This window comes from Plasmodium relictum (assembly GCF_900005765.1).
Source record: "Plasmodium relictum strain SGS1 genome assembly, chromosome: 12".
In the NCBI taxonomy this organism is placed as follows: domain Eukaryota; phylum Apicomplexa; class Aconoidasida; order Haemosporida; family Plasmodiidae; genus Plasmodium; species Plasmodium relictum.
In genome coordinates this window covers 205,077-222,342 of record NC_041690.1, presented here as the reverse complement: position 1 = coordinate 222,342, position 17,266 = coordinate 205,077, and the positions used below count along the sequence as shown (strand labels likewise).

General features: G+C 17.2%; 6 protein-coding genes across 6 annotated transcripts; 3 read left to right on the top strand and 3 right to left on the bottom strand.

Moving 5' to 3' along the window:
- Positions 1 to 434: 434 nt before the first annotated feature.
- On the bottom strand, positions 435 to 4,755 carry PRELSG_1206000 (translation initiation factor EIF-2B subunit related; the record flags this gene model as incomplete). The annotated part of the gene is made up of 4 exons (XM_028677827.1): positions 435 to 893; positions 1,008 to 4,058; positions 4,391 to 4,482; positions 4,605 to 4,755. 4 exons carry the CDS (start codon positions 4,753 to 4,755, stop codon positions 435 to 437), a joined length of 3,753 nt encoding a protein of 1,250 aa, XP_028534177.1.
- Positions 4,756 to 6,895: 2,140 nt separating this feature from the next.
- Positions 6,896 to 8,461, top strand: PRELSG_1205900 (conserved Plasmodium protein, unknown function; the record flags this gene model as incomplete). The annotated part of the gene is made up of 3 exons (XM_028677826.1): positions 6,896 to 6,974; positions 7,111 to 7,293; positions 7,380 to 8,461. The coding sequence occupies 3 exons, from the start codon at positions 6,896 to 6,898 to the stop codon at positions 8,459 to 8,461; spliced, it is 1,344 nt and encodes a 447-aa protein (XP_028534176.1).
- Positions 8,462 to 9,184: 723 nt separating this feature from the next.
- Positions 9,185 to 11,844, top strand: DHHC5 (palmitoyltransferase, putative; the record flags this gene model as incomplete). Its single annotated transcript, XM_028677825.1, has 6 exons — positions 9,185 to 9,317; positions 9,386 to 9,454; positions 9,624 to 10,060; positions 10,279 to 10,449; positions 10,547 to 10,660; positions 10,822 to 11,844. 6 exons carry the CDS (start codon positions 9,185 to 9,187, stop codon positions 11,842 to 11,844), a joined length of 1,947 nt encoding a protein of 648 aa, XP_028534175.1.
- A 194-nt stretch (positions 11,845 to 12,038) lies between these two features.
- On the bottom strand, positions 12,039 to 13,418 carry PRELSG_1205700 (conserved Plasmodium protein, unknown function; the record flags this gene model as incomplete). Its single annotated transcript, XM_028677824.1, has 1 exon — positions 12,039 to 13,418. One exon carries the CDS (start codon positions 13,416 to 13,418, stop codon positions 12,039 to 12,041), a length of 1,380 nt encoding a protein of 459 aa, XP_028534174.1.
- Positions 13,419 to 13,962: 544 nt separating this feature from the next.
- On the bottom strand, positions 13,963 to 14,718 carry PRELSG_1205600 (conserved Plasmodium protein, unknown function; the record flags this gene model as incomplete). Its single annotated transcript, XM_028677822.1, has 1 exon — positions 13,963 to 14,718. The coding sequence occupies one exon, from the start codon at positions 14,716 to 14,718 to the stop codon at positions 13,963 to 13,965; it is 756 nt and encodes a 251-aa protein (XP_028534173.1).
- A 1,196-nt stretch (positions 14,719 to 15,914) lies between these two features.
- PRELSG_1205500 (conserved Plasmodium protein, unknown function) lies at positions 15,915 to 16,383 on the top strand (the record flags this gene model as incomplete). Its single annotated transcript, XM_028677821.1, has 2 exons — positions 15,915 to 16,070; positions 16,231 to 16,383. 2 exons carry the CDS (start codon positions 15,915 to 15,917, stop codon positions 16,381 to 16,383), a joined length of 309 nt encoding a protein of 102 aa, XP_028534172.1.
- Between the last annotated feature and the right edge of the window lie 883 nt (positions 16,384 to 17,266).

The following is a 17,266-nucleotide window of genomic DNA, read 5'->3' as shown; positions in this document are numbered from 1 at the left end:
CTTTTAAAAAGACAAAAAAAAAGAAAAAAAAAAAATTCCAAAAAGCAAAGCCTATTTTTTTTTATTTTTTATTTTTTTTCATTTTTCAATACTTGAAATGAAAACGAACATAATATTTTTTTCAAATTTTATTAAATGTTATAAAATGTTTTATTGTTTTTTCATTTTTAAGAATAATTCTAGAATTTTTATTTTTTAAATATAAAGAATGTTTACCTTTGTTTACGTAAAAAAAAAAAAAAAAAACTTTTTAAATTAAATAAAAAATTGATTTTAAAGAATTATTGTACTAATTAAAAATTATTATAATTTTAAGAGAAAGTATTATTTTTAAATATATATAAGATGAAGATTCAAAAGAATAGAAATTATAATATCAAATAAAAAGTTATTGAAATTTACATAAAATAAATAAAAAATATGAGGTAATACACTTAAAATTTATAAAAATAATCATTAAAAGGTAATAAGGTTTGCTTTGACAAAACATCTTTTAGCCAAGTATCATTTAATAAAGGTGTGTTTAAATTAAATGATGGAAATGTTACTTTTGACTTAAAAATTTGAATTGATATATAATTATTTCTTTGAGTTATATTTATATTATCTGTATTTATAAAAGTGAAATAAGTCAAATGACCATTTTCAATTAAAAATATAATATTCATAAATATGTTATTATCTATATATTTCAAATCATTTAATTCTAAATCGTGTAAATTAAGAATTTCATTTATATCATTTTCTACTACTTTAGCATCAAATTCTTCACTACACAGCTTTATATTTATTCCTTCTTCGTTTAATTTCTCAATCATTTCATTTGTGTAATTACTATTTACACTATCTTGAATTATATACAAATAATAACCCCATAGCAACTTACTCTTCCACTAAGAAAAATTTAAATAAAAAGAAGAGCATTTTCAGATAATAAAATGTAAATAATTCTTTTTAAAAAAAAAAAAAAATATGTAATAAAAGAGTAAATGCAATTATATATTAACCTGTACATTATATGGTAACTGATATGTATTATCAACTTTTTTAATCATATGATTTATTTCTTTATTTTTTAAGAATACAGAACCGTATATATGAACTTGATATATCCAATAGAAAGTAAAAATTTTTGTTTTAATTTCAAAATTTATTGCATTATATTTTTGATGCAATGTTTGATTTAAGTTATATAAATTATTTATGTCTGTTTGTAAAGTTTGATTAGATATATCATTGTTTAATACTAAGCCTATTATATATATTTGACAATAATCATTTTTTCTTATTTCTATTTCACTTAATGTAATTGCATCATTTATACTATTTCTGTATTTAAAAGAATATTTTATTTCATTGTTATCAGTTGAGTTTTCTTTAGTTTTTAAAACATATAATATAAGTTCACGAATTTCTTTTTCTTCCTCACTAAAAGAATGAGAATTTTCATTAATAAATACAAATATACAGATAACTAAATTATCATATTCTTTTTTTCTTATCACTGCTTCATTTATAATTAAGCTACTATCTGATATTTGAATGTTACTTTCATGATTTTTCTCACTTACTATTTTAGTTTCATTCTTTTTTATACCATCTGTTAAATAAACATCAGTCTGATGATACTCACTATTGTTATTTATTTCATATTTATTATCATCATTTTCCAAAGTTTCTCCTTTTGAATCTTGTTTAATTTCTTCTTTTTTTAAATTATTTAAAGAAGTATTATCAGTTCTTTCTTCTATTTTTGCATTTAATATTTTATTAAAAGAATTTTTAAAAAAATTGTTACATAGTTTGTCTACAGTATGCACATTTCTTGTTTTTGTTTTTTTTAATTTTTTTTCATTTTTTTTTTTAATTATGTGATGAACCAATAGATTAATATATGATGGTTTAAATAGTGGAATATGTCTTACATTATCTATATTTTTTGTATAATTATTTATATAATAAATGTAAATTAAAGAAATATATGAATCAAAAAAAATAGAATTAAGCATTAAATTCTGAAAAACAAATTTTTTTTCATATAAATCTAATAGAAATAATATTTTACGTTCTCTTAATAAAATTTTGGTGTAATTATCATTAAAATCAGTTAGATCCTTCATTATTTTATGCATTTCTTTATCATCTATTATTTTACAATAATTTTTTATATTTAGTAACTGCTTATGAATGTTGTTAGAATCATATATTAAGTAATTATAATTAGATAATGAATTATTATTAATAGTATTTAAGTTGTTCCCTATTGTATTATTTTCATCAGTATAATCTTCATTATTTTCTTCATATAAAACTATATCCCTATTATCATAAGACTTATTATACGTTATTTGTAATAAATCATTGTTCTCAAAAGAAAAAGGAGTATTTTCCATATTCTTATGCAGTTTTCCTTTTGTTATTAAATATTTATTTACTGGAATCATATTCTGTAAAAACTTATGAACATACATGAAATTAGATTTTATATTTTTTTCAAATTTTTTAAAATTCTCATAAAATCTATTTTCTGTCAGATTTAAAAAATGCAAGCATTTATTTTTTCTTTCATCATAATTTACAGTTATATAAAAATTTTTTATGATATCATATGAACTCATTAAATGTAATGCTTTTAGAAGAAGAAAGAAATTATATGGTAAAATATTACCCTGTATTACTATACTCTTATAGTCAAAATTTCTATTAATATCTTTATGAACATTATCATCAAAATTAATACAATTTTTATGCATTTTGGAAAAAAAAAACAAAAAATTGCTTATGATGTAATATATTTTTAATTTTTCTTTTTTTTTATTTATATATCTAACTATGCATCTATAAAAATTCTTAATATCTTTTTCATTTATTTCTATTACATTTACATCATAATTAAAATTATTAGGCAAATTTATTTCTTTCATAAAATCACTCTTTATTTCTTTATAAATGTAATCATCTGAATTCATTTTTTTATTTAATAAATTAAAAATTTTCGTATTTTTCATAAAGTTTTCATTTTTATTTACATCAGTATTTTCATTTTTTATATTTAAATAGTTGTATATTTCTTCATTTTCATATAGAACCATATCTAGTTCTTTTACTTCATCTTTACATATACTTTCTTTTATTTTTTCATTATTCTTTACTTTATTTTTATATTTTTTTTTTTCATCACTTTTTCTCATTCTCTTTTTCTTTTTACTATTATCGCATTCTTCATTGTTATTGGTATCATTTGTTTCTTTGGGAATACTACAATTGTCTTTCATAGAAGTATTTAAATTAGTAGAAGAATATTTTTTATTCTCAGAGCATTCATTTTTTTTTCTTTTCTTCTTTTCTTTTTTTTCTTTTTTCTTTACATTTAAATCATTTTCATTTTGTATAACAATTGCTTTATTAAAAGTTTCTTCTTTTTTGTATTTATCACTTTTGGGGTCTACTTCATTATTGAATAGAACCCTATCAACATGTTCATTCTCAATGTTATTGTTTTCTTCAATTTTTTTTTTAATTATTAAATTATTTCTTGTAATATTGTTTTTATTAGCCAGAGAAATCTCTCCTTTTGTTAAAGGAACAAATGAAGAATTTTTTAAATGATCAAAATGCTCTTTTTTTTTTTTATAAAATTCATTATTTTGAATTTCTTCATTAAACAAATCAATAAAATTTATATTATTTTCTTTTAATAAATTTTTAAATTGATCAGAATATTTTGTTAATTTAACATATTTTGGTGTAAAGACTCCGCAAAATTCACTAGTCATAATTAAAGCTTGATTTTTTTTTTTCTTAGAATCATGTAGTTGTATTATGCAATCATTTAAGCTTTTAAAAAGTTCATATTCACTACTATGATTTATATCTTTTTTATTAGAATTCTTACGTTTTTCTAAAATTTGACCATCATTTTCGTTAAAACTCATGAAATAATACATACATTCTTTAAATAAATAAACAATCTTTCTTATTAAAGCATCATTGTCTTCTCTAAAATTTTTTTCTTCGTATTTTTCTATTTCAAATAAATATTTTTCACTGCTACCACCCTATATATTTATTATTGTATGAAAAAAGAAAAAATATTTTAATTATATTAATGCTATTAAATATTTCACATGAATTAACTCATATAAACTATATTAAAATATTTAATTATATACTTTTATTTACAAGTACTATGTATATATACGTATATATTTATTTTTCTTAATATGACATTTAAAATAAATATATTAGTTCATTTTATGATATTATTAATTCAACTAATTTTGCATCTAATAAAATTTATTTTATGAATAAGTATATATAAACATATATTAGATAAATTAGATAATAAAATATATATAAGAGAGAAATATAGATGTAATAATGATTATACCTCATTATAATCTTTGTTTAATTTATCAATATTGTTTATTTTATATCCTTTTGATAAAAAGGTTGAATTAAAGTAATTAAAATCTTTATTAACTAAAAAAAAATTTTTTATTATTAAAATAAAAAAAAAGATAAAATATGAATCATTAAAATATGTATAGATAATCAATAAATACACAAATTGAATATAAAGTATTTCATTTTAATAATATTACAATTATTAAAAAGAGGTATATCTGGAAATATGAAGGAATGGGGATTTCTTAAACTATATTTTAAATACTTATTCCATTGGCTGTTCGAGTCATATTGAATTTTTATTCGTTCTATTAGTAAAGTTTGAGTAATATCATCATAATTCACCATATTTTATCTTTCATATAACACAAAAATTGAAAATAAAGATTGTATATTTTTTCAAATTATGGATTAATCAAACATTTTTTCTATTCTATACTTAAATATTATTGCTTAATTATTTAAAAAAAAGGAATTAGTAATATAAAATAGTATAATTTTTTTTTTTTTCGTTTCCATTCAAATAAGAAAAAATTTATGAAAAAAGGAAAAAAATTTGAGAAATCAATTGATAAAAATTAATTAATATTTACTTAAAATTAATTGAAAAAAAACAAAATATATAGTGATACATAAAAAAGTAAAGATAAAGAATTCTTTAAATAAAAAAATACAAATAAATAAAAAATATATTAATAGTAATTGGGTAAAAATAATTGTTTCATTGTTTCATCTTTAAGCATATCTACTATTTGAATTATTAAAACTTAGTAAGGAAACAGAGTAAAATAATATATATATATATATATATATATTTGGAAATGAAATATCCAATAATAATTAACTATTCATTTTACAGTTAATTTTTATAATTTTCTTTTTAATATTTATCTCTCTACTATAAAAATACATTTTTTTTTTTTTTTTTATCTTAATACCTTGTCTTTATATATTTTTTTTTAATTTAAAGAAATTAAAAAATCGCTGTAAATTATTTTCGTTTTTCATTTATAACTATTTTAGAAGTACAAAAAAATAAAAGAAAAATTATAGAATTATTTATTCAAAGTGAGAAATACTTATGTAATGTTAATTCTCTAAGAAACATATAAACTTAAAAATACTAGTTTTAATATAAACGCATTATTTTTATTAAAGAAAAAAAAAATGAAACAAAATTAAACAAAATAAAAATATGAATGATATTTATTTTTATAAAAACAAAACATTTGCAAATAAATAAAAAAAAAATTACTTCAGTTATTTCAAATAGAAATACTATAAAACATTTAACTAATTAAATTTTTTTTTTTTATAGACAATAAAAAAAAAAAAAAAAGAAAAAATACTGAAAATAAATAATATAATTTAAAAAACTAAACATTTCAAATAAAATATTAAAAAAAGAACAAAAAAATATTTTTAAAAAAAAATTGTGTATATTTTGTTGAATTATTATATACATTGTTCAAATAATATATAGTGTAAAAATCATATAAAAAAGATTTATCAAAATGTTTTCATTACTTTAAAAGAAGGAAAAAATAATATTTTATATAAACTATTATAGAAAAATAATATAAAATATATTAAGTATTTTAATTTTAAAACTTTTATTTTCTTATTTGTTGTGTACTTATATTTTATGCTTCATTTTCATATGTTGTTTAAATATGGTTAAAAAATAAAAATTTGAAATATAAATTTGATGTTTTTTTTTCAATATAAAATTTAAAAATAAAATTGAAATTACAATAAAACTTTAGCAATTTCACTATAATATCATATTACTTCTTTTTTTATTTTTTTTTAATTATTATTTTAAATGTAATTAATTTAAAAATTGAAGGAAATTAATTCTAAAAAAAAAATTGTTTAAAAAACTGTCAATTAATATAGATTTGTTTTTAGTATGTTATATTATTTTGTTTTTTCTTAGAATTGTCATAAGATTTGTTTCTAACTAAAAAGTTATAGATATCAACGTCCGTTCTACATAAACTTAAAAGTATATATGGAAAACAAAAAGAAAATTTTTTTTTTTTTTTGGTTAAATGCATGTTTTTATTTTTAAATATAATTAATAATAATAAAATATTTAGAGTTATTTAAATAAGTTCTTTTATAAGTGAATTTTTTTTTATATCTTTTTTTGCTTTGTATAACTGTCTATTTTCATAATTTATTATCAATTAAAATGTGAATGTACAAATAAATACATAAAAAAAGGTTATAGAAACATTTATTTATTTATTTATTTTTTTTTGTTTCTTTAAATGAAATTACTATACACACATTATCATATAAAATATTTTCTTTAGTTAGTAAAATACATGAAAATATATTTAATTAAGTGATTAAGTTTTTAATAAAAAATATTAAGGATATTAGAATATTAAAGTTCATTTCTTTTTTCCCATCCTTTCTATTTCTATATATAAAACTTATATAAGTAGCGATTGAGGTTCTCATTTTTATTAATGTAAAAATGGAAAACAAGGAAAATGAAGATATAACAGAGGATTATTTTGATAAAATAACAAATTTTTTTAATTATTTTACATTAGGTATCATCATTTTATCATTTAATCTAAATGTTTAAAACTTTTATTTTATCTTATTTTTCTTATAGATATGTACCTTTTTATTATAATTATATTTATTTCATTTTATTTTATTTTTTTATTTTTTTTGAGAGTAAAGGTAATTCCCAAAATGATGAAGTAGAAAATGCATCTTCTAAGATTAAGGATAATAAAAATAAAATAAACGAGAATAAAAGAGATAGTGTTAAACAAGTGGTTTACAACTTAAAATTAAAAAGAGCATCTGTTTTACAACTGCCACAGAGATTTATTTTGGATACATCAATATTTAATAAAAAAGGTAATTTATATATATTATCTATATCTATATATATATGCATATGTAATCTTCTTTTTTTTTACTTTACAATATTTTATTTCATTTAGCTGTAAATGACAAAATATATGGAAATTGTATGACTGATACTTCATTAAATAGTCGTGAAGAAAATAATGATAGAAATAGAGAAATAAACTCATTAGATATATCAGATATAGAAAAAGAATCAAAAAATAATTTTGTTTATTCTCCAAGTTTCCATCATAATGCAGATGAACTCTTTAATTTGAATGAAAAAAGAAATAATGAAAAAGAAAAAGAGAAAAAGAAAAAAAAGAAAATTAAAAAAGAAAAAGAAAAAAGAAAAAAAGAGGGAGATAAAAAAAATAGTGTAGAGATAAATAAAGGTGAGGAATATGTAAGAAAAAGAGAAAAGGAGTATAAAAAAAAAGTAGAAAATAAAGAAATGGAAGAAAGGCAAGAACATAAGGAAATAAATATAAAAAAAGATAAAATAAAAAAACATAATAAAGAATTAAAAGAAAAAGGAATAAAAATAATCATAAATATAGAAGAAAGTTATACAGATGAAAAAGAAGAAAAAAAAAAAAAAAGGGAAAAAAATAATTATACAGAAGAAAATGAAGCAAAAGATGAAGAAGAAGAAAAAGAAATGAAAAAAGAGAAAGAAATAAAAAAAGAAAAAAATAAGAATAAGGAAAAGAAAAAAATGGAAGAAAACTATGAAAATAATATTGAAAATGGGTTAATTAAAGAGAAGGAAAATCAAGAAACGAAAAACCAAAATAGTTCAAATGAATTACTAGATTATAAAAATTTAAACCAATCAAGTTCTTCATATGATAAAAAAGTTCATTTTTTAAAAAATAAAAACTTTATAAAAAATATAAAGAACAATGAAGAATTAATAAAAAATCAAATTTCTATGGATACTTTGACTCTAAAAGAAGAAAATATATCCGATAATAACAAAAAGTATATTAGTATAAGAAATAGTAAAAAAAGAAGCAATATAATAATATTGCCAAAACTTAATTTAAAAGAGAATTGCAAATCCTTTTCGGTTGAGAAAATAAAAACAAGAAATGAAAATGTCGTTCAAGACAACGATGATAAAACGACAGTAAGTGGGCAATCTGATGAAGATAATGTATTAATGAATTTATAAAAAATGAGAAAATATTTCTACAAAAAAAAAATTGTATAGTATAAATTAATTATATTAATTGAAATATTCTTTATTGAACATATATTGAATTTTTTGTCTAATATTTATAAATAAAAATATTTTAATTAAAATTTAAAAATAGATATTTAAATAAAGAAGAAAAAAAAAATTATTTTTTTTTATTAAAATAAAATATATATAGAATGTTTGCTGGATATTACGATTTTTTATATCTTGCAATAATTAAAATTTCTACATTTTTTAAAGACTATACATTTTTCATTATTTTAATTAAGAAACTTTTCCATTTTAAATATAATATATATTTTTATATTCATAATATTATATATGAGTAATTTTAATGTATTCCATAGATTGTATATGAATTAATGGAAATTTAAAGAGAAAATACATATATATAATATATTTTTTAATAAATTAATTAAACTTTTTTTCTCTTTTTTTTTTTTTTTTTTTGTGTATTTTTTTTTTTTTTTTTTGTGCATTATTATATTATTTATTCAACTTATTTTTAATATTCTTGGAAAATTTTGTATAAAATGTTTTAAACAGTTTTTATAAAAAAAATAAAATAAAAATTAAGGATAAATAAAATATATTAAGAATTAATATTTTATATATTACGATGTCTAAAGGAGTTTATTTCTATAATTTCTTAATTTTTTTTTTTATACTTTTAAAAAATTATTGTTTTCTGTTAAAATGACTTGCAATTTTATATATGATGAATCAATTAAAAAAGAATTAATTTTTCAATTAGTAAAACAAAATAATGAAGAAATATATCATTTATTAGAAGAAGATAAAAATTTGATTAATTGTCAAGATGAAAATGGTTAAATAAAATAAATTAATGATAAAATTTTTCTTTAAAAACTATATAGCATATATTTATTTTTATAGGCAATAGCTTACTACATTGGGCAGTTTTTTTAAATAATATATATCTAGTATGCTATCTATTAGAAAACAGTAAAAAAACAAAATATATATATATATATATTATTTCTTTTGTTTTAAACTAATAAATATAAATAATGAAATTACAACATTAAAGAGGAAATATTATATCACTAATATTTAAAAAATACATATGATTAATAAGAATAAAAATGAAATTTATTTTTTTATTTTTTTAAAGACGCTGATGTAAACATAAAGTCTAAAACTAAACAGACCCCACTATTATGGGCAGTTTGCTCAAATAATATTTTTATGATTTATTTATTAAAAAAATATGGATGTAATTTATATGAAGTTGATAACAAAGGATATAACTGCTTAATAATAAGTATTCAATATAATAGTATTTTATGTTTTTTTTATTTACTGCACTTGAACTTTTCAATAACTGAAAAAGATTTTAACGACTGTTCTGTTCTTGATTGGTCTGCTTATAATAATAATATGTTTTTTCTTCGACTTTTTTCAATTTTTCTAAATAATCTCTATTCAATAAATTTAACTAAACCATCGTCTATTTTACATAAAGCCATTATTGGGAATGCATACGAAGCAGTTGATTATTTAATTTTGAATAACTATCAAAATATTTATGATATAGCAACTGATGATAATGTAAATAAAGAAAAAGAAATATATATATATATATATATTACACATGTACATGTATATATTTTATATAATGTAATATAATTCAATTTAATTTATAAAATGATTACTTAAAAGTAAAAATCTATGACATTATAATTTACAGTAATGCTGTATATGTTGAAATTTAAATACATTCTTTAAAATTTTATAATTCATTTTAAAAATTTTTGAATTTATTTAAGAAAACAATCGTCGAGTTTATTGAAGAAAATAAAAACAATGTAGATTCAAAAATATATCAATTTCTGATGTGCAAAAAAACACAACAAATATGTAAAAAAAAAAGGATAGCATATAGCCTATATGAATCTAATGGAAAGATAGGACATTATATGATTAAAAAAAAGAAAAATGTATTCTCTTCTTCCTTTTTTTAATTTAAAATATTTTCTCTTTATATATATATATTAAACTTAAACTATTTTTTTTTTTCCTTTTTTTTTTTATCAGATATCTCTTTTGTTTAATATTTACTCTAAATATAGAGAAAATAAGACTCTTTTAATTTATCCATTCCTCCTTGTTTTAACCTATTTATATTTGAATTTAGTTTATTTTTTTTATGTAATTAAAAAAAAAAATAAAACATAATAATTACATGTATTTTTTTATACAAATAAAAAAAGAACAAATAATATATAAATATTATATGTTTTATATTCATTAAATGGATAAGTATTTAAACTTGCTCATTTTTTTTTTTTTTAATAAAAAAAATATTTTAGTTTAGAGTAGAATTAGGTCATAAAAAAATATTTTTAGATATATTTCATCCTTTTTTATTTATTATATATTATTTTGTTGTTTCAAGTGATCCTGGATATTTAGAAAATTCAAAGGAGCTATATAAAAGTACAAAAGTAGAGACAGAAGAAAAAGCAGAAGATAATGATAATGTCAATGATGAAAATGAAAAAGAAATAAGTGAAAACAATAATATATCAAAACAAAATTTCATTTTTGAATATATTATTAAAAATATTAATATGGAAATAAAGAATTATGAAAAAAAAAATAAACTACTTGAATTTTCAGAAAAAATTAAGAATAAAAACATATTTGAATTAAAAGAAAAGCTGGACTTAACATGGGATGTTAAACCATTTGAAATATCATCATTTGATATTAACATGCTATGCCCGACTTGCTTTTTATTTAAGCGTTTAAGAACTAAACATTGCCGTTTCTGCGATAAATGTGTAGAAATATATGATCATCATTGTGTATTCACTTTAAATTGTATGGCTATTAATAACGCAAGAATATTCCTTATGTGGATATTATCTAACATTTTATTTTCATTTTACATTTTATATTTATATATTTGGTTAGCTTTTAAATTATCGTCAATTTATTATAATCTCTCCTTTTATATTATTCTTACTGTTGTTATATTATCTATAATATTAATATATTTTATGGGTAGTGTTTTTTTAAGATCATTTTTTAATATACTAGAGAACATAACATCAAATGAGAAATTTAAAATGTATTCTTCTAAAACATTTTTTTCGTATGAATTAAAAATAGATGAAAATAATCAGCCTTTTATTGTTAGAAAATTTCAAAATCCATTTGATCAGGGAAAAATTTTTAATTTCTTACACTTTTTAACAAAATCAAAAGAAAGTTTGCTGAAAAAAAAAGACAATTTTATTGAAATAGACAAAAATATTAAAAGCGAAGTAGTTCATAACTTTGTTCAAAATTTAAATAAAAAACTCACAGAGTATTATGGCAAAAAGTAGAACAAAAAAAAAAAAAAAGAAAAAAAAATTAATTTATTTCATTTATAAAAAATAAAGCAGAGAACAATTATCATGTATTATGAAAAAAAAATTTTAAATAGAAAGAAAAACAAAAATTAAAAAATATAAAAAAAAAAATTAAAAAGAGAATAAAAATTAATAATATTATTTTCTGCTTGCTTTGTCTTTTTTATTTAAATGTTCATAATACATTTTAAGTTAAATTTTATAATGGTAAAAACATGATCAATATAACAATTTGTTGTTAGAATACTAATAAAATTTTTGTTATTTTTTATATTTATATTATTGTGAATATGCACCAAAACATCTTCTATATTTTCTTTTTCAATCTTTAAAACATAATAATAATTATCATCAATTTTATCTAATAATTGACTTTTATATGAATACTCATATAAATATATTAATTTTTTATTAGTATAAATAAAAGGAGAATTCTGTAATTTCAATTTTTTCGGTCTATCAATAATATATTCAGTCAGTGGCATATTATTATATCCAATAAAATTTTGATTTACATTTAAATTGATATCATAAGCTGATAATTTATGAAAAGTTGCATTTTTATATTCATTATTAGAATATTCTAAATAATACAATATGCAATTATTTTTTGAAGGATTATCTAATGCATAATTATCACTTTTTTCGCTAAATTTATTATATTCTTTATCATCATGAACTAGTATATTAGGAAGCTTTCTATTAACTAATATCTTTGAAGTCAAATTTGATGTTTCTTCTTCTGTTATTGAATTTAATCGAAACAAAGATAAATGATGTTTATGTGATAATTTTAAGCTACTTTTCGCACTATCAACAGATAAAAAATTGTGTCTATTTTCTTTTTGCTCATTTTCTTGAATTATTTTTGATGGTAATAAGAGAGATATATTATTAAAAACCCAATTTCTTATTTTAAAATTATCAATATCAAAATCATATTTACTTAAATTAATAATTCTTTCCTTACTGTTATAAAAATATAGTATTTTATAATTTTTTTCATTGTTAAGGTAATTTAAATATTTTCTTAAATATAAATAAATGTAAATATCTAACTTCTCAATATTATAATATGTTACATTTTTATTTTCAGCATTTATTTTTTCATCATCATCATCATTACTTTCTAAAAAAGATAAAATAATTTTCTCTTGTTTATTTTTTATAAAAACACTGATTTCTTGTAAAATATCAGAAATATTATAAAAATATCTCCCTTCATATAAACAATTCATTTCCTTTTTTTCTTCGTTTATTTCAATTTCATCATCCCATTTATTTTTGTTTTTTAATATGATTAGTTCAATATAACGTATTCCTAGACACAATTTTTTATATATGATACCATCACTATTGCTATTATTTTTTTCCAATTGTTCATAATGAAATTCTTTATTCTCAATATTTTTTTTACGTTCCATACTATATAAACCGAAAATAAATAAATTTGTCTCCTTATTTTTACTTATCTGCTCAAGTATTTCTATCCATTTGTAAAAATATATTTTTAATTTATTAAGGCTTTTATTATTTAGGTTTTCCATAACTTTTCAAATGTTTTCTTTTATATTTCTTTTTTTTTTTTTCCAGCATCTCTTATCCTTTCTCTGTTGTTAATATATATATGTGTATATGTTCAATTTTTTTATATTATTTTATTTTTTATTTATACTAAAAATTTTTTATTTTACAATTATTATTTAGAACAAATAGAACAAAATATATACATTTGTATATATATATAAATATTATGAAAATAAAGAAAAAAATAAAACTGATCTTGTTAAATATATTTATGATGTGAATTAATCATACTCAAATAATTATAAAGTGCATGTATTTATGCATGACTGTTTTTTTTAATTGTGTAAAATTAATCTACCAATAACAGCATAAAAAAGAGGTAAATTTTATGTAACACATCTTAGTATTAAATACTTATTTAAAAATAAAAAAAAAATTAATTTACTATAAAGAAAAAAAAAAAAATTTTTTTTAAAAGTTTTTAATTGAATTTAAAAAAATATTACAATAGAAAAAAAAAAAATGAATTTAATTTATATTTAACTTTTTTTTTTTATTCTTAAATTAATTTTTACTATCATTATCAGACAGGTCATTTTGTTGATTACTTCTTACTATATTTTGATCATTAGAACTTAAGTTATTATCATTTTCATTATTAATGATACTATTATTTGAAATATTTGTTTTAACATTTTCATTAATTTTATTATTTTCTTCACTATCTTCACTCGCTTCACTTTTACTTATTTTTAAACTACTCTTTAAATTAAAATTATCATCATATATTTTAATTGTGTTGATTTCTTCATTATAATTAGTTAAAATATCTGGTAAAATTAAAAAATCATCTATTTCTTTATCGTAAAAACTGTAAGTATTATCATGCTTATGATAGATATCAATAAACTTCTTATTTAGATAAATATTTTTATTTGTATTTACTTTTTTATCATTGTTTTCATCTAATACAAAATTATTATCACAATTATTATTATTACTAGAAGTATTATTATTGTTAATATTATCTATAATTAAAAAATTAGGTAAAGAATAAATATTTTCTTCCTCTTTATGAAAAAGTAATTTTCCTTTTTTTTCTTCATTAAAAAAAAGTGCCCATACTTTCTCCAAATTTTTCAAAAAAGAATTTTTATCAATTTCTTTTTTGTAATCAATCATAATATTTTTATTATTCATATTGTTACTCCATCTTTTACAACAATTTTTCATTTTTATTTTTCTAACTTTATCATCATAAAATTCACCTTCATTTTTTTTCTCTATGTGTTTTATATAAAATTTGCTTAAGTATTCCATTTTAATTTAAAAAAAGAATTAACAAATCTCATCACCAAATTTTTATAATATCAAATATTAATGGTAAAAAAAAAAAAAGAAAAATAATAATAAAATAAATAATAATCTATATTTCAATAAATATGTAAAATTGCAAAATAATAACTAAATGATGTGTAATACAAAAATAAAAAAAAAAAAAAAAAAAAAAAAAGCTCAATAAAGTAATAAAGAATGATATCAAAAGGAAAAAGATAAAAATATAAAATAAATGATGATATAAGATAAAAGAAAGAAAATGAGATGTATCAAATTCAGATGCATATGATCCCTAATGAAAAAAAAAAAAAAATATAAATAATAGCAATTTCTTCAATTATGTTAAAAACATTTTCTTATTTTAATGAAAAGTATAAATTAATATGCATAGACAAATAAATGTGTGTTACTTCTAAGCATGTTTATAGAATAAGATTAATTTATGAAAAAAAAAAAATTCTACGTAAAAAATATGTATATATATATTATATATAAATTATGAGAACTATTATATTTTTATTAGAATATTCTTACATAAAAGTTTCTATTAAACAGCTACCAAAAAAAAAAAAAGGAATTAAGTAAAAAATATTTAATTTTCTTCTTAAAAGTGAAATAATATAAAATTCAAATTTTTTATTAATATATTTTATTACAGACAATTTTTTTTTATTTTTTTCTTTATTATATACAAATATGCTTAAAAAATTTTATCTTTTTCTCTTTAATAACATTAAAAAAAAAAATTGGTAACTAATATAAGATAAAAAAACAAAAAAAAAAAAAAAATTACAAAAAAGGAAAAACTATAATTTTTAAGTTTAAAAAAATGGTACTTTATTATGTATCATAGAGATTTTTGTTTTTCTTTATCTACACAATAATTTTTTATTCATTAGATAAAATTATTTATTATTTCAAAATTTTTTTATTTCCATTTCTCTACGAATCAACATTGAAACTTCCGTAAATTTCATCTCGTTTCTTTTTTTTTTTTTTTTTTGCTCTAATATATGCGAAAGTTGATTTGCATTCGATATTAGAAAAAATTATATTTTTTTTTATTTTATGAATATGTTTTAAGATTTAAAAAATATTATTTTTTTTGTAATAATTTTTCTCTTAGTTTTTTTTTTTTTAATCATAAAAAATAAAAAAAAATGTTTAATTTTTCCAAAATGTTCAATTTTTATGTTTTAAGATTTTTTTTTAATTCTTTTCATTATGAAAAATTATCAAAAAAATTGATAGAAAATGTAATTAAAACTGGTACTTTTTGCAGAACAATGTTACCCATTTTTATTCCTATATCTATTTATCAATTTATAAGACAAGTATATAAAAAAAAAAAATAAAATATTAATTGTAAAATACACATATTTATATAAAGAAAAATAGTAAAAAAAAATATATAAAAAAAAATATTTATTAATTAAATATATATATTAGAAAAAAGTATATATTAAAATTAATTTAACATTTTTATATTTATAGATAGATAAAGATCGCTACTCAGAAGAATTACTTTACGAATATTCTAAAAGTGATAATTTAAAAAGTTTTTACGATTCATCTATGAAGAATAATGATAAAAATTGGAGAATTCAATATGACTTATATTTAATTGATAAAGAAGTTAACTCCTGAAATACGAAAGAGATATATCTATATTTAATATGTTAGTTCAACTGAACTAAAACGAACTAATTCATTTTTAAAATTAATCTAATATTTATTAAAAGACTTACACTATATTATTAGATTTATATATTCTCATTAAAATACATATATATATGTAAAGTTAAAAAAGGTTTGTTTTTGCTTTTTTTTTTTTTTGCATTTTTATATTGTAAAGAAAATATATATATCTAATATATATTAAATAAATAAATTTACAATTACAAAAAATGGAAACGAAAGTTTTGTTGTAAATGAAATTGTAAAATAAAGTTTTCCACTAATAATAAAAGTTTTTTCCATTTCTAAACATTTTTCTCCTTTTTTTTCCTTTTTTTATCATATTAAAACTTAGATAGTTTATTATTTTTTTTTTTTTAAATTTTTTTTTGTTGTTGTTGTATGTTATTTTATAGAAAATATATTTAATAATAAAATTTTCAAGAAAGTTGCACTGTAGACTTCCTTTTTCTTTCCATAAATGTAAATTACCTTTCCTTATTTTATTTATATAAATAAAAGAAAGAGAAAAAAAAAAATAGAAGGAATATTTTTATTAGTATATTTTTCTGATTAGTTTGTTTATTTATGTAATAAGATGTATTCAGCTATAAAGGATAGGCATTTATTTTTCTAAGAAAATATGTTTGACTATTTGTTATAAAATATTTCTATTTTTTTAGAAAAAAATATTATAATTTTAGAAAAATATTATTTCCTACGCATAAACTATTATTTTTCTGTCTTTATATAACTTATATAAATATTTTTTCGAAACAAAAATAATAAATTATTTAATGTTCTTTAAAAGAAATTATAAAAGAAGTTTTTATACAATTATACAATGGTGTAT